This window comes from Cordyceps fumosorosea (assembly GCF_001636725.1).
Source record: "Cordyceps fumosorosea ARSEF 2679 chromosome Unknown scaffold_5, whole genome shotgun sequence".
In the NCBI taxonomy this organism is placed as follows: domain Eukaryota; kingdom Fungi; phylum Ascomycota; class Sordariomycetes; order Hypocreales; family Cordycipitaceae; genus Cordyceps; species Cordyceps fumosorosea.
In genome coordinates this window covers 280644-302790 of record NW_017387305.1, presented here as the reverse complement: position 1 = coordinate 302790, position 22147 = coordinate 280644, and the positions used below count along the sequence as shown (strand labels likewise).

Genomic DNA, 22147 nt, shown 5'->3' with positions numbered 1-22147 from the left:
TCTTGTATGACTAGGGCTGCCTTAAAATGCCGAGAGAGAAAAGTTCGTGTACGAATTAATGATAATATGACATACGGAGGCCGCTTTCAAAAGTCGTGCCTTGCGCTGAAATTTAACACGTTTACGAATGTTCAGTTCAACAATAGCTAGCAAACGAATTTGCTAATCACTTTCAAAATATATGGCTACCTCGTTGAATTTTCTCGGCAGTAAAGATGGTGTATTAAAGTTTCTCGCACTTCGGGAAAACTGCACTCCATTATCTGCCGCCATATACATAGACATGTTTCAACGGCACCAAATTCCAAGGCGGAAAAAGAATATTCTGCTCCCATCAACACCTTCTTCCCTCTGTATTTATGACGTCAATGCCTCGAATGTTTCCCTTCCATCTCACCAAATGAGATCACAACGCATATATCTTCCAAACTTAGCGCGCTGGCCCCCAGATCCCATGACAGAGTGTTGAAGAATTGGCACCCGTGAGACCGGGAGAGCGGCGACAGCAATTTTTGGGCACTCACTCTACTGTGCCACCGAGTGGGCCAGCTCACTCAGCTTCTGTCGTTCAGCCTCCTGGAGTTGCGGGTACCAGTGGTTGAAATCGCCAATATTCTCTTGGGAAGCACGGATAAAGAAATCTGTGAGATAAGCCTGCGTCTCGTCATCGGGCTGACGCTGGCCACCATTGTCCATATAGGACATCAAGTCGCCCTTAACGGCGTTGAGAGTCATGTCGAGAGTCTCGTCGTCTTCCCAGCCGTCTTCGCCGTCGTCCTCATCGAGCTCATTTGAACCAGCCACGGCTGCTGCTGCAAGGTTGGCAGCGGAACGGACTCCAGAGGCAGATAAGAGCTCCTCAATCAGGACCTTGACGATCTTGAGTTGTGCAGGGACAGGGGAATATTGGTCAGGGCCTGTACATACTTGTTAGTAGCTGCTCAAGTCTGCTAGTTGAAAACACACTTACGTTGCTTAGAGCGCGAGCGTGTCTTAATCATCCCGTCGTCGTCTACGACCAAATCACCCTTCACAATAATATTCTTCAGACGGCTGTCATTCAGCGCAAACAGCTTAGAAAGGGCAATAACACTATAGTTTGGTTGTCAGAGATTGCCGGTAAGTGCAGCAAACAGAGAAGGACTTACTTTTGGCGGATTTCATCATAGCCAGCAAAACTGACAGAGTTTTCCAGCCACTTGGACATGACAACTTGAAGGCCATTCTCATTGGGGTTTATCTGGATCTGGCTTAGGAACTCAACGACATCCTGAGCACCGTTCAGAGATAGACGTGCAAAGACGAGGATCAGAGACTGAATTATAGCGGCAGCCTGAGCAACAGCCAGGCGGTTGGCAACGGCTTGTAGTAACTGTAGAAGGAAAGGTCCTAGGCGTTCTTGGCCGGCTTTTTCTACAATCTCAGCCGCAAGACCGCCGACTTCAGACGCAGAGTTATCTTCAATGCTGGGACCAAGCAGCCGATCGACAATGACAAGGCAGACCTCGAGACCAGATCGGCCATCAGCATCATGCCAGCTAAGAACTTGCTGATGGCCGTTTGCAAGCAACGACTTGACAATCCGTGATCCATTTCGAAGAATATCACCTTCAGTGGACTGCATCAACAAAATGCTGAGCTGGGGCAAGATGGCAGCGACAAAGCCTTCCGGAAGAGGGCATGGGGCATTCTCAGCCACAACGTCAAGCAGCTCAATAGCAATAGAGACAAGAGTGCTATCGGATGCTGCGCCATTTGCGTCGAATGCAGAAGTAAGATTCGGGATAACAATGGCAGAGAGGCGCGAGAAGGATTCTTGGTCAGACATGCTGATGCAAAGCTCCTCAAAAATCTCGCTAACGATAACAGTGACCTGAAAGTTGTTTGATCCAAGTTTGGCGAGTAGAAAGAGAAGGTCCACGGATCCAACTTCGCTCGACAGTGTAATTTCGTGGTTAAGGCCGATGGCAGCACGAAGGGCAGCGGTCAGGGTCACAAGCAACTCGTCGGCATCCTGCATCTCTGATTGATTCCTGGCTTCCATGAATGTCTTGATGGCATTAATTATTGGGAGCTGGTGATTCACAGGGACCTTTCCAGCCTCGATGAGGTCGGTGATGGCCTTTACACAAGCAACCTGGACAACCTCGGATTCTTCGGTGTTGAAGTTGATGATTCGTTCAACAAGGGCGAGAGGGATATTATATGAGCGGCCGAGAATTCCAGCCACGAGGTAGCCACGAGCACGAAGAAGCGGCTCTTCCGCTCGGTTGATTGCATAGTCGACAAGCTCGAGGTAGGCATGAGCGACAATCTCCGGGATAGCTTTGTTAACGTCCTGGAAGTCGCTCGCCAACATGACGAACAAGTAAAGGGCCGCTTCTTGGCTTCTCCAGTCCTTGCTAGGAAAAAGTTCCTTTGTATAACCGAATAACCCGTCAATTGTTTTGTCGTTGAACCATTCTCCCATTTTAATAAGGAGATCTCCCGCTGCAGTTCGAGCAGTGTAGTTTGCCGTGACTGACGTCTCTTCCGCCAAGAATAGAGAGCAATCTATGTCCCAAAGTTCTTCTTCTTCACGGATAACACGTGCGTAGCCTCCCAGGAGCTTCATAATGTCCACCATCCAAGGAACTTCATGGGCAGCGTGGGCCTTGAGCTGTCGATCAAGCTCTGCCTGAACAGGAGGCGCACGGAAGCATTGGTTCAAAAAGTCGAGCTCTTCAAGCACGAGGAAGTCCAGAGTGTAGGGAAGACTGTCGACATCTTCGAGGCGGCCTTGGGCATCATTGTTGATGTAGAGATGTTCGTAGCTGGGCAGAAGAACAAGAAGTTCTTCCCAAACAGCAGTGAAAAGGGTGGTGCTTTGCGGTAGCAGAAGATTTGGAAAGACTCGGCGGATGCGAAGCAATGTCTTAACGACCTGAAGCTTGAGGGAGATGATACTGTTCCACTCTGTCGGCTGAACATTATCGGGATTGCTGGTTTCGGGAAGGCGGCTCTTGAGGACATTGAGAAAGAATGGGTTCCAATCTTTCAGAAGTTCTTCGGCAAATGCGGTAACTTCAGTGGCATGGTCTTCCTTTACCATACTCATCAAGTCAAAGCAGCCACGGAACACAGAAATGGCCAGGGATCTTATCAGAGGTTTCCGGTCTTCGCTAGTAGCAATCTGAGTAAGAGCGATAGCGATATCTCTTGCCATTGTAAAGAACTGATCTTCAGTCAAGCTTTCTTCAACGAGATCGCCGAGCACGCGAAGAGCACCATGTAACTGAGAGTCGTTGCCGTTGGGAAACACGGACAGGACGGTGGGTAGGAGCGAAGGCCATTGTTCAGGGAAGTCGTGAATCGCAATCTTGCCAAGGGCGTAGCTACAAAAGAGGGTTAGCAGCGGAACCATGCAAAGGGGAGTTGTAAGGTTGCGACGTCTAGTTGGTTCAGCGTACCTCGCAGCAATCTTGACTTTGCGATCGTCTTCGGAGCTGAGGGCCAAGTCAAGGAGGGACTGTCGGACTAGCTGCCTAGTATCATCGGCAATGGGAATGGGGGCGTCTGCTCCAGGATCTTCATTGGACCAATTGTTCTCTATGAAGAGGCGGAGGGTGCTGAGGGCGAGCTGACGAGTGCCAATGTCGACAGCAGTGTGCGAGGCAATATTGGCGAGGGACACTGAGTATGCTGGACTTGTCTGGACTCTCTTGAGCTCCATCTCGGCGCCCATACGCTGATTCTGGTCAGGCTGGGCGGTAGCCGCAAGCAGCTGAAGCAACTGATCCTCCATGGCTGATGCTGGCAGGTGGCGGGGTTGTCGGGCGGCGGGGGGACGTGGTAAGGAAAAAGACGAGGTATGGAGGGGTATTTATCGCATGCGAAACAAGGTCTATAGCGTCAGACAAGAGAGAGGGCAATAGGTTGCCGGCAAAAAGAAATGGAAAATGCACAAGGGACCGCGTTTTCTGATGCAGAATAGCTGGCTAATGGCTGGAGTATGGCAACATGAAGAGGAGGGTTGAGAAAAAAAAAGCGGTAATGTTTTTGTGTACCAGTAGACGCGTGAATGGCGGTGATGGAGAAGAAGGCGCAGATTTCTGGAAGGTTAGAGGGCAAAGGAGGGGCGTTAATTGGTGTGAGGTCGCGGGTAGCGGGGCAGGAGAGCTCCTTGTGGCGGGGTTACAGTTGCCAGTTGCTACCAGTTGCCATGAAGTTGCCAGTCGCCAGCTGCCAGCTGCCAGCTGTCAGCCGCCAATTGCCAGCGCAATTCCATTTGCTGTACAAAAACCTCATCCTAGACCTACCTCATAGACACCTATGTATGTATGTATGTATGTACATACTTATGTAGGTAGTACCAGCGGCTAACCACGCTAATGAACGATCTGGGTTGTGCATGTTGGCCCCAAATCGATAACCAACTAATAGCCTCAGTCAGGCCACCCCGCTCCACTCCATGAGCGAGCAACCAGAATTAGTTGCTTTCATGTCGGCGTTCGAAATCGTATCGAGCAAAGGCACATGAGATAAGCAAGCCTGAAGAGCAGAAGAGGAAAGCAGTTCAAGTTATGATACGATAAAAGGTTCCCATAGCTGAAGCCGACCCCTGCCTTCCTAGTAAGACACGGTCTTGACCCCAACTTACAGTACATGCTGTATGTTGTATGACTGTATGTATGGCATGGAGTACCAACGGCCAGCACCTTCTTCACATGGCATCGCCACAAGTCCGGCCAACTCCGCCAACCAAGGTACATGACAATAAACAACATGCAACCTACAAAACCCCCTTTGGGGGCGTTTTGCAAGCAAGCATTATTCAACTTTTCTCTCTTCCCGACTAATGTACCCACACGAGAGATCAGCCAAGCAGCCTTGCCCTGTCTGATTGTTCCCCCAGTCAACTCAAGCTCTCAAGCCACCCACCCACCACCTTCATGCTCGTAGGGCACCGCCGTGACCACCACCCTAACATGCGAGTTGCTCGATTCTATCGAGTAATAGAAAATCGAGCCCAACTAATTCGTACCAGTCAGTTACACTAGCTAACATGACAGCGCCCGCTCGCTCTCGGCAAATTATCGCGGTTGTCATGTATTACATCCAATGCATAAAAACCAGCATCAGCTCATCTCATTAAATCACACAATTAATGACCAAGGCGATGACTTGAAAAGTCTCAGGACAAAGGCTGGATAGCCGTGCCGCAGCTCTCCCTGTCTCATACGCATGATTAAACATCCATCCTTATCACTGAGCAAGCGCTCACACTATCCGCATCTATGTATGTATCTCGTTATCACAGAAAATGCGGGGAAGATAAATCGCATCCTCCCATCACAGGCCCCGGTCCTTGGCTTCAACCACATTCCGCATTCCGAGGTCGGCCCCCCTGCACGCACGCAAACCTTACCAACCAAGTCCCAGAAGCCCACCCGCAATGTCAATCCTTTAATCCGCAATTAGCTATTACTTTGCTCATCCCGCAATGCAAGTTGCTCCATTGTCCCCGTCTCTCACGCCCTACTCGCAATCATCCAGTCCACTTCTTCTTCCTCCTTATCATCATCGCTGACCTCGTCAACCCACTCGATATGGCCCGACCACTCATGTGATGCTGGTGCGCCAAACAGGGCCCCGTGGCTGGCTGGCTATCTAGCTGCCGCATCCTGGATAAATCCCGAGTCTTTCCCATTCAGCAACTTTTTTTATTCTTGGCCCCCGAGCCTGCCACTTGGAGAGCTCCCCGGGCCGCACTAGTTGATTCCGTTTCGACGCCATTTACGCCCAAGTGGCTGACGAAAGCCCCTTCGGACCTCGCCGTGGTCAAGCCTACCGACCGACCGACCATGTCCCATCACTCTAGAGCTATATCTTCCTCCGTCTTTTGTCTCCGACCTAGATACATTTGTAGATAAATAGACTAGGCTTGCCCCCTCTCTCCCATCCCAATCTTGATATCGCCCATCGTCTATCGAAATACCCCAGCCCTTCCTTGAACATTCATGGAAGCCTCCCGCTGCCGGTTTCTGTAGACTAACCTAGCTCCCCTGTTCTCATACATGGCAGCTCTTATCTTTCTGCATTGCCTTTTATATAAAGAACCACCGAGCTCTCATTCTTCCAGACCTCCCAATCCCACTCACTCCTCGCTCTACACCTCCCAACCCCGCAGCCATGTCGCTGATGGGACATGTCAAGTATTGGGCTGACAAGCTGGCCGTCGAGACGGAGCCAGGGCTGACTTCAGCCCAGCTCATGGTGCGGATGCCCTCCACGCGTCAACAAAGGCATTCAACTCGATGCAATTCGCTAATCTATCATTGATCAATTTCTCACACTACAGCTGTATAACCCCGATCTTAAACCTGTCGAGAAGGGGCGCCGACTATGGGGTGGCTGGAACTATGTCGGGTTTTGGATCGCCGACAGCGTCAACATTGGCACCTGGATGATTTCGTCTTCCATGATTGCTGGCGGCCTGTCTTGGTGGCAGGCTTGGCTGTGCGTCTGGATCGGCTACGCCATCTCGTCCGTCTTCATTGTCATCAGTGGCCGGATCGGCGCCATCTACCATCTCAGCTTCCCTGCCCTCAGCCGCGCCTCTTTCGGTGTCTGGGGTAGCTCATGGCCCATCTTCAATCGCGCCGCGATGTGTAAGTCGCATCTCGCCCAGCCTTCAGCTTGTCTTTTTCTTGATACTTACATTTACGCAGCATGTGTTTGGTATGGCGTCGTCGCGTACATCGGCGGCCAATGTGTGTACGTCATGATCCGCTCCATCTGGACGTCGTGGGACGCCGCCAAGATGCCTGGCTCGTTTGGCACGTCGGCGACCAACATCCCCGAATACGTCTCGTTCATCATATTCTGGCTGGTGTCCCTCCCTGCGCTATGGTTTCCGGTCCACAAGCTTCGACACCTGTTCACAGCCAAGGCCTTCATCGCGCCGGCCGGCGCCACCGCGTTCCTCATCTGGACGCTGGTTCGCGCCAAGGGCGCCGGTCCGATCATCACGCAGCCCAGCAGCCTCCATGGCAACGACTTGGCCTGGGAAATCGTCAAGGGCATCATGTCGTCGATTGGCAACTTCGCCACCCTCATTGCCAACGCGAGCGACTTTACGCGCTTCGCTCGCAAGCCTGCCCACGCTGCCTGGCCACAACTAATCATCATCCCGACCTCCTTTGCCATCACGTCTCTCTATGGTATCCTGGTATCATCTTCATCTGCGGTTATATATGGAGAATACGTCTGGAATCCCGTTCTCCTTCTTGGCAAGTTCATCGACGACGGCAGTTCTGCCGACCGCTTTGGTGTTTTCATGATTGCATTTACACTGGCATTCGCTCAACTGGGCACCAACATTTCCGCCAACTCCGTTTCCACAGGTACGAGCTTGGCAGCTCTTGTCCCCCGCTACATTAGCATTCGACGTGGCAGCTACATTTGCGCTGTCGTCGGTTTGGCCATGTGCCCGTACAACTTCATCGGTTCCTCGAGCAAGTTCACCACCTACTTGTCAGCCTACAGCGTGTTCCTCAGCTCCATCACCGGTGTCATCGTGGCAGACTATTACTTTGTGCGCAAGGGCTTCCTTTGCGTCAACGACCTGTACAACGCACGAAAGTCAGGCCCATACTACTACACGTACGGCGTCAACTGGCGCGCCTACACTGCGTACGTTTGCGGCATTCTCATCAACGTCGTCGGCTTTGCGGGCGCGGTTGGAGCAACCGTTCCTCAGGGCGCAATGTACATTTTCCAGGTCAACTTCTTCACCGGCTTTGGAGTTTCGGTGGGCATCTACTACACACTCTGCAAGCTGTTTCCTGTACCTGCGACCAGCAAGACTTGGATGGAAGTCGGTGTCGAAGACGAGGATTTCCGGCCGCAATACCAAGACGACAAGGTACCCGATGAGGAAATGGGCATTGATGCAGCGGAATTGGAGGTCAAGAACTCCAAGGCAACCACCTAAACAGTCGCGTCAGCGACCGGGCGGCCGCATATTAGTGTCCGATGGTCACTTCATGAGTTATGATGAATAAAATGGGCGTACTGTAGTGAATCCACATTATTACTGCAGTACCTGATCAAAAGTAACTTAACGCTCGCAATGTTGGCCGCTCAGACAGTGCGTATACCCATATCATTGAATTCATCGGGACATTCATTGGTAGCACAATGGAAGATCAGGGGCCTTGCTAGCGCGGCCTTGTTGACTCTACAATGCATGGTCAACGAAACAATGAGCGAAAAGATCAAGAATGCATGCAGCGGACTGCAAAAAGGTTCGATAATTCAAAAGAGCAAAAATAAATGCCCAGTATGAGAATCGAACTCATGATCTTCTCATTTCACCGTATAAATACTAGTGAGACGCTATACCACTTAGCCAACCGGGCTTGTTGCAGTGGATGTGATTCGGCGGGTTTATTTCCGCTTATGAGGTGCTAGTTGAGATTTAATTGCCGCCATCTTGCCAGCAGAACCACCCATGAATGTTCCCAAAGTGGGTCGCAGAATTCAGCACTGAAGAAGACCAGGACAATGCCATTGTGAGGAAAGAACTTAATGGTGGAGACTTGCGTACAGTGACTGATGGTACATGGCACCCATTTTGTTAGAAGAGGTCGGCTGAAGTTCTTACCAGTACGTACGTGGTGGAAGCATACAGTGCTGGAGACTGTATACAGGCTCTCCAGTTAGCTGCTCAGGGTACTAGTAGAAAGCTCGCGTTGAGGATGAACCGACAGCTACCTATGCGCTTTCCAGGCCGCTTTCTGGGGCCCTGGAAGCTGTATGCGACCTCGGACTCGCTTCGGAGCTTGCTGCCTCATATCATGCCCTCCTCAGCATCCTATCTTTTTGAGCTTGAAACCATCGCTCTCGAGACAAAAGATCACTTCGGCATCGGCGGCGACACAGTTCGATTTCCTCTTTCGGAGACGGTGTGGCCTCTGGATGGACCACTGAAAAACCAGGGGCCAACATTTTGGACCAGTTCGGGTCCCGAGTACCATGCAAGGTTCCACCATCGCAGTGTTGGCATGTTCAGGCGGGCTTGGTCTGGCCTGTAAACCTATATCGGCAGGTCATGAATTATACCTACCTTGGTATTTAGTAAGTAATTCGGACGGGAAGAGTCAGCAGATACAGAGTGGGGGACAGGATAGGACCAACATGACTTCGGAGCACAAACATGTTCGTGGAGCCCAGGCGGCGGGCTGAGGGAGGGCCGGCGGAGAGAGGAATGGACTAGACGAGGAAATTGCTGGGTTTTTATTAACAGATGAAAGAAAAGGCCCTGGAGGTTGAAAGAAGAAGCTTCTTCCCCGTTTATCGTACCGCGACTATTGATCATCGCCAGTTCACACCTGCCGGTCCGCCGCCCGAAAACACAGCTTGCCTGCCAGCTGGCAGCCTCACGCCACCTGGTGGTGCCTGTTTGATTTGTCGCCAGCAGCCCAGCTAGAGCTACCGGTTTAAATTTATCTTCTTTTTGCTGCCGCTTTGGCTAGCTGGGCAGTCAACAAAAAGTCTCATTTCTTTTCTAAACCGTTGGATACCTTATTACTTGCGGCTCCAATCAAGCTAACTCACAGCGGCACCGGGCCCTTGTGCCCGCCACTTGACCACCAAGGTTTCCTCCTCGGCCCATCCCAATCTTTGGTCTTCTCCTTTCATCATCGACGCAACCCTGACGCAAGCAAGTGTCGCCATCCGCTGCGTCGCGGGCTCCTCATCACAAGACAGCAATAAACGACCCGTCGAAGCCGCCAGTCATGCTGCTGATGCACTGTTGAGCGCGTCCCAACACAGGAACCGCCGCCGCCCTATCGCCACCGTGGGGTTGTTCTATTCTTCGCTTTCCCTCGCGGCCGGCAAGCCAGCCTCACCCCTCTCGACCAGAGCTCTCTCCTGGGCTTCGCTTCTCCCCCCCTCCCCCTGCGCTGGCTGCTCTGAACCGGGATCCTACGTCGCTGCGAGGCGGTGAAACCCCTGGTCTATGCCGCAAAACAACAAGCCCTGCCACAACTGTCGTCGCCGGCGTCTTCGCTGTGACAACTCGTGGCCAACATGCAACAAGTGCGCGATGACCGGGCAGGAATGCCTGGGCTACGGGAAAGTCTATGTGTGGACGGAAGCCATTGACGCGCAGGGCAACGTGAAGCCATCGTCAGGAGCCAGGCGAACGACAGTGGGCGAAAATCATGGTGTTGCGGGGCACCCCAGCCTGGCCCTCCGCAGCGCTCCACAGAGGTGCGCCGCGCGCACTGTTCCAGACCGCCAGCCCTCTGTAGGCACGGCCGCCAACAGTGCTCAAGCTGCTACCGACACGGCTATGCCGGCTCTTCCCCCGGCGGCGACCCAGAGCGTCTACCTCGCGCCGAGTCAGTTGACTGATCCCATTTTTCAAGACCTGCCCCGAAGCTCGAGGCACTATCTTGCTCACTGTGAGTTGAGCTATCTGAGCCGACCGTTCTTACGACACTAACATCGTCATGATTTAGTTGCCAACAGGGTTTGCCAGGACCTGGTTGCTCGTGATGGGCCCGGATCCAACCCGTTTCGAGAGCTCATCCCACTGACTCGAAAGCATCCCCTGTTGCTCAATATTATCGTTGCTACGTCGGCGCTGCACTGGGCCAACAGCTTTAGCCCCAACGCGTCGCTCTCGGTTGGCATAACTGACCCTGGCGGTTACCTAGCCCAGCTGCGCTCGAGAGATCTAGTATCTCGCCAGGCCGTGATAGATGCCCTGACAGCCAAGGATATGGCCATGGTGCACCTTCGCGGCGTCCTCCAGGCGCTGGATCCGGCAGGGAGCGAAGTGACTCTGGCAGCGATGCACTTTTTCGTCAAGTTTGACTTGATTGACCTGGAGCGAGGGGAAGCCAAGAGCTGGCAGGCGCACTTGACTGGCGCCAGCAATGTCCTGGCTCTTCTGACGGCGGCGAAGCCGCAGGATGCAACCAGCCACAAGCTGCGCGATTGTGTTGTAGCGGATTGCTTCATGTAAGTCGTCAACGCGAGACTTTGCAGTACATTTCTAATCCGCCTTCAACGGCAGATATCACATCTTGGGCTCGACACTGGCATCTGGGCCGTGGGCGGCACAGATTACCCACTACGCGTTTGAGCTCTTGCCGGTCTTGAAGAGGACTGAAGTCAATAGCTACTTGTCCTGCCCGTCTGAAATCCTGCAGATTATCTTGTCTGCTTCCCAGCTCTCCTACGAGATGCCATGCACAGACTTGGCACTCACTTCCGCGGACAAGGCGCTCGCGCTCATCCAGGAAGCATGCAGCTTTGACATTCGGGCATGGGCCACGCAACTCCAGCAGGTAGCCAAGGTGAAGGACGTGGAAAGCCGCATCCACGTGGCGTCGGCGCACCGTTCTGCCGTCTGCCTGTACATCATGCAGGCAGTGCCGCTAGCGCGAGCGGCATCTAGAGAGGATAAGCAGACTCTGGCCAACGTGGACAAGCAGCTACTAGTCAACGACATTCTAAACCACTTATCGCAGATTGGCGAGGACGATCCCTACTTCAAGGCATCGTCTTGGCCGACATTCATCGCGGGGGCCGAAACGACAGATAACGATACGCGAATGTGGACGATGACGCGGCTGATGGATATTTGGAAAGTGTGTCCCTGGGGCTACGTCTTTACCGCGATCGAGATGCTCAAGGCGACATGGGAGATGCAGGACAGACGGCCGAGAAATGAAGATGTCAATTGGCTGCAGGGGTTGAAGGAAATGGGATTTGAGAATTTGATTGTATAATTGGGAAAAGTCGGAACGGAGTTTTTTTGTTTTTTCTGTTCGAGATAGCTCTTGTTGCGAGTCTTTGTTGAATATGGAGTTTGGATGCTTGTGGCACCCAAATCTGGCAGGATGAAATGGGGCAAAATTGGTTAAACGGGCGCAGCTAGGAGTACGTGGTCCTGTAATATCATTATAGAGCATTGAAGAGAATGTAATAATAGTTTCTTGTCAGTCAGCAGCGTAGGGGGCTCTCTTATCAGCAAGAAGACGGAGGAGGAAGCGAGGTCCGTTGGTGACGGCCTGCCCTGTACTTGTTGGGATAGTTGGTCAGTGGTGCGGCGAGACTTGGCCGAAGAAGCGAGAAGCGAGAAAAAGCAAGTTGCGATAGCTGTGTTTCGTGCCGACTTTTGAAGCAGCCTAATTCAAAACTGAAGCTGGAAAAACGGAAACATGTACCTTGTAGCTACTCAGTTAACTTGCTTGGCCTGGCGGCGGCTTTATATGTGCCTGTCGTTATGGGTTGTCTGGCTAGGCTCAAACACAGGGTACCTAAAACAGGACTTGTGGCTGTCTAAAAATACACATGTCGAGGCTGGATAGAATTTTTCTCTTTTCTTGGTATTTCATTTTAATCATCGTTAACTCTGGACCATTCCCTACGGCAAAGTCGGATGTTGAAAACGAGCTGGGCGGTGCCTCCTCACTCGTCATTGCCATTCTCGTCATTGCCCTTGCAGTGATGGTAGGTAGAACACACGCACACAGCCTCAAGAATCACCCGAGATTGCGGTTTCAATATGTTAATGCAGGCAGAAAACTCTTATGAGAATCTTCGGCTTATGCAACTCGCCTTCTCGAAAGTTGAGCGATCGGCGAAGCAGCGAGTACAACGTCCCCCCTCCCCACCGCCGTAGAAGCAGAAACAGCAGCGTGACAGGTTGGCGTTTCACATGAGCCTCCTCCCCTGGTTCGTCGACGACGTCTGCCGTGCAAACGCATGACTGAGTTTCCCTTGGAGCATAAGAAAAGGGGGAAAGAATCACACGGCTCTGCGTGGGAATCGCATGACGGTAAATCAGTTTGAGCGCCCGCGTTTCGATGGGTTCTCGCGAACGGCGCGATCGCTGGTGATTTTCTTGCGTTTGGCGGGTTATGTTATAGGACTGCATTTCGATACTGAGAGTGCTGATAATGATTATTATGACAGGTCAAGAGTTGAATTCCAAGATTGAATTGAATCTTGATTTTACATGTTGTGAGAGGCATGACTCTCCGATGGGGACAAGAATAGAAGCACGAGGTCATCACAACCAACATCTACCTACAGCGATGCTAGTCCGCCGGGTTGCATGTAAAGCATCTCGGAGAAAAAGGCATCTCGACACTAGAACGATAGAGGACGCTGTAACAGCCATCATCTATGCAGCTAGCGATGATACTCGTTCCAAGCTTTCCTCCATCTTTTATTTAGCAGGTACCACCATCTGTAGCAAGTCTCCGATGCCCACGGACTCTCTACCGACGTCACATCGTCCATTCCCGCGTAATGTTAACTGACAGCGGCGATAACAGGATATCCCAACAAGTCCTCGGACATTGTCTTGTCCGATTCTATTTCCTTTCCTCCTGTTTCCGCTCCCTGTTCCCGTATCAGCGCAACCCGCCGCCCCTAGTTCACTCGGGTTTCATCAAAGACAGCGCCCCTCCGCCCCCTCACCCACAGTAGACCGCCAAAACAATCCTGAAGGATATGAAGAAAATAGAAAATAAATTAATTAAATCGAACAAGCCCCATGTTCCGTTCCGAGCAACGGATCCGGCCCCAGACCCACTCACCCTATGCAAACCCCGTCGGCACTGCGCCCCCCCAATGGTCCGGGGAGGATACCATCCGGCAACAACTACCCAGCCAGCCACCAACCACATCACGGCCCATCACTCGCCAGATCATTTTCTTCTTCTCCCATTCTCGAGGACTTCATATGACTATATTCGTACCAGTTCCTTACAATGTCTTGGCCCCTCCCTACCCGGAGGCCGTCCCACCCTAACACACAACCCATGTCCCCAGTAACCCTCGGCGTCTCGAAACGACCAACGGCTCCCAAAAGAGACACCCAGCCAATCTTCTACAACCAGGTTTCTGTTTTTTCTTAGCAAAACTTTTTCTTCCAAAACAACCCTGACCACCGAAACTCGTCACAGATGTGATCCTCATCCCCATTTGGGACAGGAAACGCCCTGCCTGGCCGGTCATGTCTGCCGTACTGCGCCCTCGACGTGTTTTACATCACGGCTTCTTCCCCTGTATCGCATCACGCAGCGTCTGCCAAGCATTCGTATAAATACAATGTTCCTATCCCTTGATTACGCTCTCTTTCTTGCTCATCCAGACAACAAGCTCACACAATCTCCTCATCCTCATCCTCATCTCCTTCCTCTTCATCCTCAGCATTACATTCTTGAATTAGCCCTGGCGGCTCTGGTCTTTTTACCTTGAACTATACTTTTTTCTTCCTTCCTAATTGTCTCTCACACATCCCACCCACCACCTAATACCCTTCACAATGCGTTACGCTCTCGCCTACGCCGCCCTCGCCTCCACGGTGTCGGCCCATGGACTCGTCACCATGATCAAGGGTGACAATGGTGTCATGATGCCCGGTCTCGGTGGTACGTTATCCCTCCCAAACACATAAGCACGCATAGAATAAACCTGCTGACACAACTTGTACCTAACAGTCACTGATGGCACGCCCCGTGACTGCTCCTCCAACGGCTGCGGCTCGCAGGCCGACACATCCATCATCCGCAACCGTGACATGCAGCAGAACCCTCTGGGCAAGACGCAGGGCGGTGGCCCCGTCGACGCCGCTGTTAACGTCGCCCGCTTCATGGGCTCCAGCAACACCTCGCCCCAGAACAAGGGCGCCTCCGGCGCCACCGGCCAGGAGGACGACCTCTCCGGCCTCCCTGCTGGCGCTGCTAAGCGTCACGAGGAGCGCAAGCGTCAGCTCGACAAGCTTTTCGGCGGCCTCCTTGGAGGTGCTGGCGGTGCTGGCGGTGCCGGCGGTGACAAGGCTGCTGGCGGTGCCGGCGGTGCTGCTGGTGGCCTCCTCGGCGGCCTCGGCGGCGGCGGCGGCGGCGGTGCTGGTGGTCTCCTCGGCGGCCTCACCGGCGGCGGTGGCGGCACCAAGAGCAACTTCGCCGCCGAGACCATGGTCGCCGACACGGCCGGTACGGGTAACAGCCAGGGCCTGCCCACGTCGGACAGCAACGGCGTCGTCAGCCTGGTCTACCGCCAGATCAACCAGGACGGCGCCGGCCCGCTGTCCGCCACCGTCGACGGCACCTCGGGCGGCAAGGACGCCAGCGCCTTCCAGAACGCCGAGGTCGTCAAGGACGTCCCCGGTCTCGGCGTCGGCGGCCTCTCCCTCGCCACCAACACCGACTTCCCCCTCCAGGTCAAGATGCCCGCCGGCATGACCTGCGACGGCACCATCGCCGGCGTCAACAACGCCTGCGTCGTCCGCGTCCGCAACAGCGCCGCCGCGGGTCCCTTTGGCGGCTCCGCCGTCTTCACCCAGAGCGCGCCCGCCCGCAGGGCCGCCATCGCCTACAGGCTCCGCAAGCGTATGGAGATTGCCCGCGAGGCCGTCCCGTTCACCGAGGTCGACGAGGAGGAGGAGCTCGAGGACGAGCACGAGGAGTAAGGGAAAATGACAAGAAGGTCTGGGCCCTTGTTTCCGGTCACAAAAGTGCCAGCCCGCCTGAAATGATGACACATATATTGTAATTTTCCTAAGAAGTCATTAGCTATCTCCGAGTTTTCTTTTTTCCTTTTTAGTCAATTTCATATAAATTTTCTTTAACCAAGCCGTGTTCACTAGCAAGTCGGGAGGATTCTGCTTCAAAACACAAAAGAAAGGGTTTCATTGTTTAACGGTAAAAGGAGAATCGTTTTCCAGCCACCAACGCCAAAAAGAACTGTATCCCAGAATTGTAATCATAAAAAGCACAACATCATCGGGGACCCCCAAGACGGTATGGTACTAGCTTGCTTGTGCAAAGACTCCCGAGTAAAAAAATTGAATAGCAAATATCAAATGGCTTTGTCCCAAGAAATAGGAATAAGAACTGGCAGTATTGGTTGTTTCGTGAAGGAACATGTTCAAGTCAAACCGCACCCTCCCCAATCACAAATCCTTCACCATCGCCGACTACAACTCGCATTAGCTCGCTGGCAAGGGGGATACAAGGGGTACGGCACGCTTACCTGAATGCCGAGTTGGTCGGCTTGCGACGCTTCGCCTTGGGCGGCGGCGCGATCCTCTCCGGCCGGCGGCGCGGCTCCGAGTCCGTCGAGGGCCTGCGGTCGGAGACGCCCAGCAGCTCGGCCTCGAGCGAGTTGAGATCCGACGACCGGCTGGAGACGGATGAGTTTCGCGATCTGGGCGAGCGGGAAGGACTTGGGCGCCGCTGCGGGGAACGCGACCTTCCACGATTCAGAGGGGGCAGATCGTAGCTGTCTCGACGTCTGCTGGGGCTTCGCGAGCGGTCTCGGCTGGCGCGGCGGAACCTCTTGAACGGGCGTTCGTCTTGTTCATCTTGCGCCGACGACTCGGATTTAGTTGCGTGTCTGGCGGTGGAGCTCCTGTCGTCACAGTCTCGGTCTTTGTGTCCGCCAATGCGACCGATATTCTTCTCGGATAGCTTGGGGGAGACAGGAGGGGCATTGGCGGTGTTCTCGTCCCCCAGTTTTGGAACATGTGCTTCTACCACCGTGCTGGGTTTCGGTGGCAGAGACGGAGCACTGTTGACCAGTGTGGGAGTGGTCTCAGCCGCCTTAGGAGTAGAAGAGTCCCGTTCAGATCTGTCGGCAGCTTTATGATGGTGCGGGGTTGCATGATGTTTCTCGCCATTGCCGTTGCTTCTGCGACCTTCGAAGTGGTTTGGGGGCGATCTCTGTGCTCCGGAGCTGTGCTGATTCAGTGAGTCCTTTGACTGTTGTCGTTGCATCCGTGGATGGTTCGACCCATGATTTCCCGCAGAGGAGCGTCTCCTATTGTTATTCTGCTTTCCGGGTCGATTTTGAGGCCCTTGATGGTGTTGGGCAACGGAATTGCTCTGGCCGTGGCTATTATGGATGATCGGCGGCATTGATGCTGGGCTTCCATGATTCCGCCCAGGATGGTGGTCCTTAATATCTTTAGGTCTGTTTTGGTAGTCATGTTTCCGCTTGTTGTTTCTTTGATCACGCCCGTGATCGATATCGTGAACGCTCTTTGGTGGCTTTGGCGGTAATGCATGAGTTATGGGTGCGGGGGGTGAAGATGCAGCTGGCTTTGGCGGGGAAGAGGCTACTTGCGCGGCATGGGACTTTGGAGGTGACGGAGCCGAGTTTCTGTGCGGCTGCGGCGGGCGTTGGTGGTGACGCTTCGGGCCGCCCCCAGATCCTTGCGCGTATGATCCGCTGTAAGCTGGCCGAGGTGGAACAAACTGTTGGCTGTCATGGCCGGAGTATGGATAGGCGCCGTAGTTTTGCGCTGCCGGAGGTGCCGCGCCGTACGCAGGAGATGGTCCCGGGTATGGTGGCCGTGGCTGCTGACCATGATAAGACTCAGATGGGGTGTGGTAAGGAGGTTGATAGTGAGGCCCATGGCTGGGCAGAGGCGGCGGCGGTTGCCCATGGCCTGGAAGGTAATGGTATTGCGGAGGATATGAAGGTTGAGGCGGAGGATATGAAGGTTGAGGCGGAGGAGGTGGAGGTTGATGCGTAGGCTGATGCGGAGGCGCCGAGTAGGAATTATGCGGTGGAGGGTATCCGGGAGGTGGTGGAAAATGCGCACCGTAGCCTGTTGTTGGAGGTGGAGGGCCGTACTTGGTGATGATGGGTCCTTTGGACCTTCTGCCATCATTTTGCTGCGCGCGGCCGCTCCCTTGTCGCGTCGCAGAGGCATTTCTCCAAGCTGCAAGACCGCTATGGGAGAGGTTAGAAAATGCAGTGATGATCGAGTGTAAGTTTTCTTACGCTGGCGTCTCACGTGTTGGCTCGGGACAGGCGACAGCCCAATGGCCCATGCCACCGCAGTTGTAGCACTGCGGCTCCTCGGGACGACTGGACTGGGTAGCGATTTGGTCCGTCATTTCGCAAGACTCAATCGCTGGGGAAATTTGGCGCCCTACAAGCTGTCTCAAGGTTTGTGCTTGGCGCGCCGGTCAGGGCGTCGCCATCAGGAGCCCTGGGTGTGTGTCAAGGAGAGTATGTCTTTAACGGTGGCATGGGAGGTCTATCATCGGGATTTTGCGTCATCTATCAAGTCACCGTGTTGAAATGGTAACCTATGGCAGAAATCTGCGACGGGGGAGTCGTGTTAGCGATCGGCGTTGAAAGCCCGTCATGGCTTCGCGGAGGTGTCACTCACAGCGGGCGCAGCGTAGCGCGATTCGCCTGATCGGTGGCGGCGAAAGCACTGGCAAAGCTCACGGCATACCCCTCCCCAAGCGGGATTCGCAAGCGAGAGAGGGGCTCGAGGACATAAAACCGGAGGGCAGAATGAGGCGTTGGAGGCCTTTTTGATGTTGATGAGCGCAGCGCTTCGGTCAGCGCCTCGCTGCGCTGCGCGAGACGTTGGACCACCACGTGAGGTGCGGACGCACGGGCCATGCATGCAGGTAGTGCGTTTTTGGCTTGCGATCATGCAAACAAGCTGATTCAGGCCTGTCTCTGTGTAGCCAACTGGACATAAGGAGGGGCTGTTTTTTATTAAATCGCATAGAATACAAGTTCATGTCTATGCTTGTCTGTGTTTCCCGATATGCAGCGCAGATGCCAGTCCTCCGCTTTCGGAGCGCGTGGGCCAGTCCTATTTCTTGTTGCATCGTTGAAGCACAGCACATCTTTGTGCCGCCTAGCACAGGTTGGGCACTTGACCTATGTATCCAATATATTGAAACGCGACTGCGATGTTCTTCACGGATCCGAAATCAACGCTGTATTCATTTTATCGAGATACATCTCGCTTTCTATAGTCCTTGTTTTTTTCATGAATAAGAAACCTCTCACGAGGGGTTGCTCCTTCTGAAGCTCCCGGCCCACTCCCTCCTCATGATGATTTCTCAGCCAGCGCCAGAGAGCTTGCATATTCAAGCTCCCACAAACACCCTCAGCGCTTATCGGTCTCGCGTCCAGGGCCAGCTGCCCCGGCACAATGTATGCTTCAACTTAATCCTCCCTTTCCAGCAGCCTGCTTTCATGTCCGCCCGCAGTCACTCGCACGAACATGTTGGCTAGTTCCGAAAGTGCCCCTCCAGTCACCACCTTTGCCTGGAGCCGATCTCGCCACGCCCGACCTCGACGAAGCTACCTCCCCCCTCGCCCCACGACTGTTTGAACGCGTGCGACGACAACTCGCAGTTGAATCGCGTCTCTGACGGGCCTATTTTTGTCGACACTGCAGCCGGCCGTGGCCGCCGCGACGGCGACGCACCGATTACTATGCCTGGCCTCCCGAGTGAGCAACCCACCACCGTGCCTGGCCCGCAGCGACCGCATCTAACCACACCCTCGGACAGCCTCGGTCGATCTGGACGAGTGCATCTCACGCCTCTATAAAAAGGAACTCCTCGCCGAGTCGGTCATTGAAGCGATATGCGCCAAGACAAAGGAGCTTCTCATGCGCGAGAGCAATGTCGTCCACGTCCAGGCTCCCGTGACGGTTGTTGGCGACATACACGGCCAATTTTACGATCTCATTGAAATATTTCGCATAGGTGGCTACTGTCCGGATACAAATTATCTGTTTCTAGGTACGCCGTCGTCGCCACGTCTGGGTGGCTGGTCAGCAAGGACTAACAATCCGTTCCAGGAGACTATGTCGACCGTGGTATGTTCAGTGTCGAAACCATCTCCCTCCTTGTTTGCTTGAAGTTACGATACCCCGAGCGCGTCCACTTGATCCGTGGTAACCACGAATCTCGAGGCGTCACTCAATCATATGGCTTTTATACGGAATGCGCTCGAAAGTATGGCAACGCCAATGTATGGCACTACTTCACAGACATGTTTGACTTTATGACGTTGAGCGTGGTGATTGACAACCAAATCTTCTGCGTCCACGGCGGTATGAGCACGAACGGGTTGACACTGCTAGCGCAAAGCTGACACATTGCAGGACTCTCTCCGTCGATACACTCGATTGATCAAATCAAAATCATCGACCGCTTCCGCGAGATCCCTCACGAAGGCCCCATGGCAGACCTTGTGTGGTCAGATCCCGATCCCGAACGAGACGAATTCTCGCTATCTCCGCGTGGCGCTGGCTACACATTTGGCGCACAGGTAGTGAAGAAGTTCCTAGCCGTCAACAACATGTCGCATATACTGCGGGCACATCAACTCTGCCAGGAAGGTTTCCAGGTGCTCTACGACGACCGCCTTAGCACAGTCTGGAGCGCGCCAAACTACTGCTATCGCTGTGGCAACATGGCAAGCGTGCTCGAGGTCAATGTCAACGGCGAGCGCTTCTTCAACGTATTTGCAGCGGCGCCGGAAAACGATCAGGTTAAGGACATGCAGCCCGGCGTGGATAAGGCTGCTGACGGTAATGCGTTACCAGACTATTTCTTGTAAAGGCTGCTTCTAAGCTTAAACTTGTGTATAAACCATTTAGACAATTGTCACATTTTGTTTGCCTTTCTAAATAAAGAAGCAGATGCAGCGATGAGGTTGGGCACTGTGATGCGACGGCAGGACCGTATCCAGCCCCTGGGTACCTAACTTAACAGGGTTTGCGCATGAGTTTGTATCTATGCATGTATTTCATTTTCACTTCATGCAATGTAAGGATATATTGTAGGAATCAGAAAAACAAATATTGTAACATGCTAGGCTAACCATTCTCCGTTTTGTTTGTTTTCCGCACGTAAGAACTCTATTTTGAGCTCCTACCACTCCTTGCTGATGTCGAAGCTCCACTCGAACTGGAGATGGCTCTTCTTGTCGTCATCGACAAAGCTGGAGATGGCGTTGTAGTGGCCGCGCGCGAGCATGCCGGACGGCGCCTCCTCCTCTTGGACTGTCGGGGCGTGTTAGTTGGCGCGAGCATCGGAGCAGGTGGTATTTCAGCGTACATTTCTTGGTATAGGCGGGCTGGTTGTCCGAGTTGGGAGCGTAGCTGCCCTATTCGTGTCAAAGCGATGTTAACATTAGCAATCTTCGAAATTATGTGCGGTAGGAGGAAGGGGGTGGAGGGACTGGGTCGGTTCGCGTACAATCATCTCAGAGTCCTTGGAGACGCGGATGCCCTTGCGCTTGACGACCTGGACGTAGTGGAGGCCGCTGAGGATCTCGTGCTGGACCTTGAACTTGGCGCTCATGGTAAACTTGGCGCCCTCCTTGATCTTGAAGGGCTTGTCCTTGAGGGAGGCCTCGCTGCCGCGCTGGGAGAGGTCGATGGTGACGGGGTCACGGCCGGGCGAGTCCAGCGTGAGGGAGAGGATGATGCAGACACGGCGGTCCGAGGGATCGGAGAGGTCCTTGCCGCCGCCGAGGCCGAGGGACTGCTTGTAGCGCTGGAGGGACTCGTCGCCGGCGTCTGGGACGCGGTGGTCAGTTAAAAAGGTTCTGGACGGCGGGAGGAGGGGCACTGCGGGGAAGGGGGGGGTGCATGGTCGGGCTCGAGCAGGACATTTATGCGCCGTCGTGCTGCCTTGCCGCGGGGTGAAGAAGACGAGAAAAAAAAGGGACAATTTGATTGTCTCTGCAGCATAGAATCGGAATAGCTCACCCATCTGTTCGTACTCGGCGAGGGACTGCTTGGGCTGCGAGAGCTTGTAGCCCTGAGTCTCCTCGGGCATCGTGTCGTCGTCGTGGGAGGCCATGGTGTCTAGGTATCGAGGCCGCGGGCGGGAAAATATAGTAGGAAAAAACGCGCTATGGCAGGGAGGAACTGTGATCGAACTAGATATAGGTAGAAAGATTGATGGAGTGGAAAGGACGAAAAAACAATAAAGTGGCGGTTGGACTACGAGACGGTGACGATGGAGGGGCTTTGATGCATGAGACGTGGTGGGGGAGCTGTTTGGCACGCGCGCTTGATTGGACAGTCGATATGGGCACGGAGCAAAAGGGAAGACGACAACAGCTAACTAGCTACTTAGGAGGATCTGATATTCCAGGAAGTAATCGAGAAGGTGATCAAGTATCGCTTATTTTTAGAAGAACGCTTGGTTTCGATCAAGCAGCGGATCTAGCCGTTGGTGCGAGGACGATTGATTGGCTTTGGGGGGTACAAGAGCTCAGCACGGGTGTAGACTTGGTCCGGGAGCAAGCGACCTTGCGACCAACTGTATCCGTACCTGCCAAATACCTACTG

At 53.7% G+C, this 22147-nt stretch overlaps 8 protein-coding genes across 8 annotated transcripts; 4 read left to right on the top strand and 4 right to left on the bottom strand.

The window, feature by feature from the left end:
- Positions 1–525: 525 nt before the first annotated feature.
- On the bottom strand, positions 526–3784 carry ISF_02799 (Armadillo-type fold protein; the record flags this gene model as incomplete). The annotated part of the gene is made up of 4 exons (XM_018846405.1): positions 526–917; positions 971–1092; positions 1149–3374; positions 3450–3784. 4 exons carry the CDS (start codon positions 3782–3784, stop codon positions 526–528), a joined length of 3075 nt encoding a protein of 1024 aa, XP_018706133.1.
- A 2387-nt stretch (positions 3785–6171) lies between these two features.
- On the top strand, positions 6172–7975 carry ISF_02798 (uracil permease; the record flags this gene model as incomplete). The annotated part of the gene is made up of 3 exons (XM_018846404.1): positions 6172–6255; positions 6341–6650; positions 6711–7975. 3 exons carry the CDS (start codon positions 6172–6174, stop codon positions 7973–7975), a joined length of 1659 nt encoding a protein of 552 aa, XP_018706132.1.
- Positions 7976–10093: 2118 nt separating this feature from the next.
- On the top strand, positions 10094–11789 carry ISF_02797 (acriflavine sensitivity control protein; the record flags this gene model as incomplete). Its single annotated transcript, XM_018846403.1, has 3 exons — positions 10094–10454; positions 10512–11016; positions 11072–11789. The coding sequence occupies 3 exons, from the start codon at positions 10094–10096 to the stop codon at positions 11787–11789; spliced, it is 1584 nt and encodes a 527-aa protein (XP_018706131.1).
- Positions 11790–14338: 2549 nt separating this feature from the next.
- Positions 14339–15484, top strand: ISF_02796 (cell surface protein (Mas1); the record flags this gene model as incomplete). Its single annotated transcript, XM_018846402.1, has 2 exons — positions 14339–14444; positions 14514–15484. 2 exons carry the CDS (start codon positions 14339–14341, stop codon positions 15482–15484), a joined length of 1077 nt encoding a protein of 358 aa, XP_018706130.1.
- A 494-nt stretch (positions 15485–15978) lies between these two features.
- Positions 15979–16790, bottom strand: ISF_02795 (Zinc finger domain-containing protein, CCHC-type; the record flags this gene model as incomplete). The annotated part of the gene is made up of 2 exons (XM_018846401.1): positions 15979–15991; positions 16048–16790. 2 exons carry the CDS (start codon positions 16788–16790, stop codon positions 15979–15981), a joined length of 756 nt encoding a protein of 251 aa, XP_018706129.1.
- Positions 16791–17131: 341 nt separating this feature from the next.
- ISF_02794 (Zinc finger, CCHC-type) lies at positions 17132–17918 on the bottom strand (the record flags this gene model as incomplete). Its single annotated transcript, XM_018846400.1, has 2 exons — positions 17132–17751; positions 17816–17918. The coding sequence occupies 2 exons, from the start codon at positions 17916–17918 to the stop codon at positions 17132–17134; spliced, it is 723 nt and encodes a 240-aa protein (XP_018706128.1).
- Positions 17919–18882: 964 nt separating this feature from the next.
- On the top strand, positions 18883–20403 carry ISF_02793 (serine/threonine-protein phosphatase PP2A catalytic subunit; the record flags this gene model as incomplete). Its single annotated transcript, XM_018846399.1, has 5 exons — positions 18883–18984; positions 19066–19285; positions 19347–19580; positions 19640–19894; positions 19946–20403. 5 exons carry the CDS (start codon positions 18883–18885, stop codon positions 20401–20403), a joined length of 1269 nt encoding a protein of 422 aa, XP_018706127.1.
- A 314-nt stretch (positions 20404–20717) lies between these two features.
- Positions 20718–21653, bottom strand: ISF_02792 (rho-gdp dissociation inhibitor; the record flags this gene model as incomplete). Its single annotated transcript, XM_018846398.1, has 4 exons — positions 20718–20848; positions 20904–20952; positions 21045–21367; positions 21560–21653. 4 exons carry the CDS (start codon positions 21651–21653, stop codon positions 20718–20720), a joined length of 597 nt encoding a protein of 198 aa, XP_018706126.1.
- Between the last annotated feature and the right edge of the window lie 494 nt (positions 21654–22147).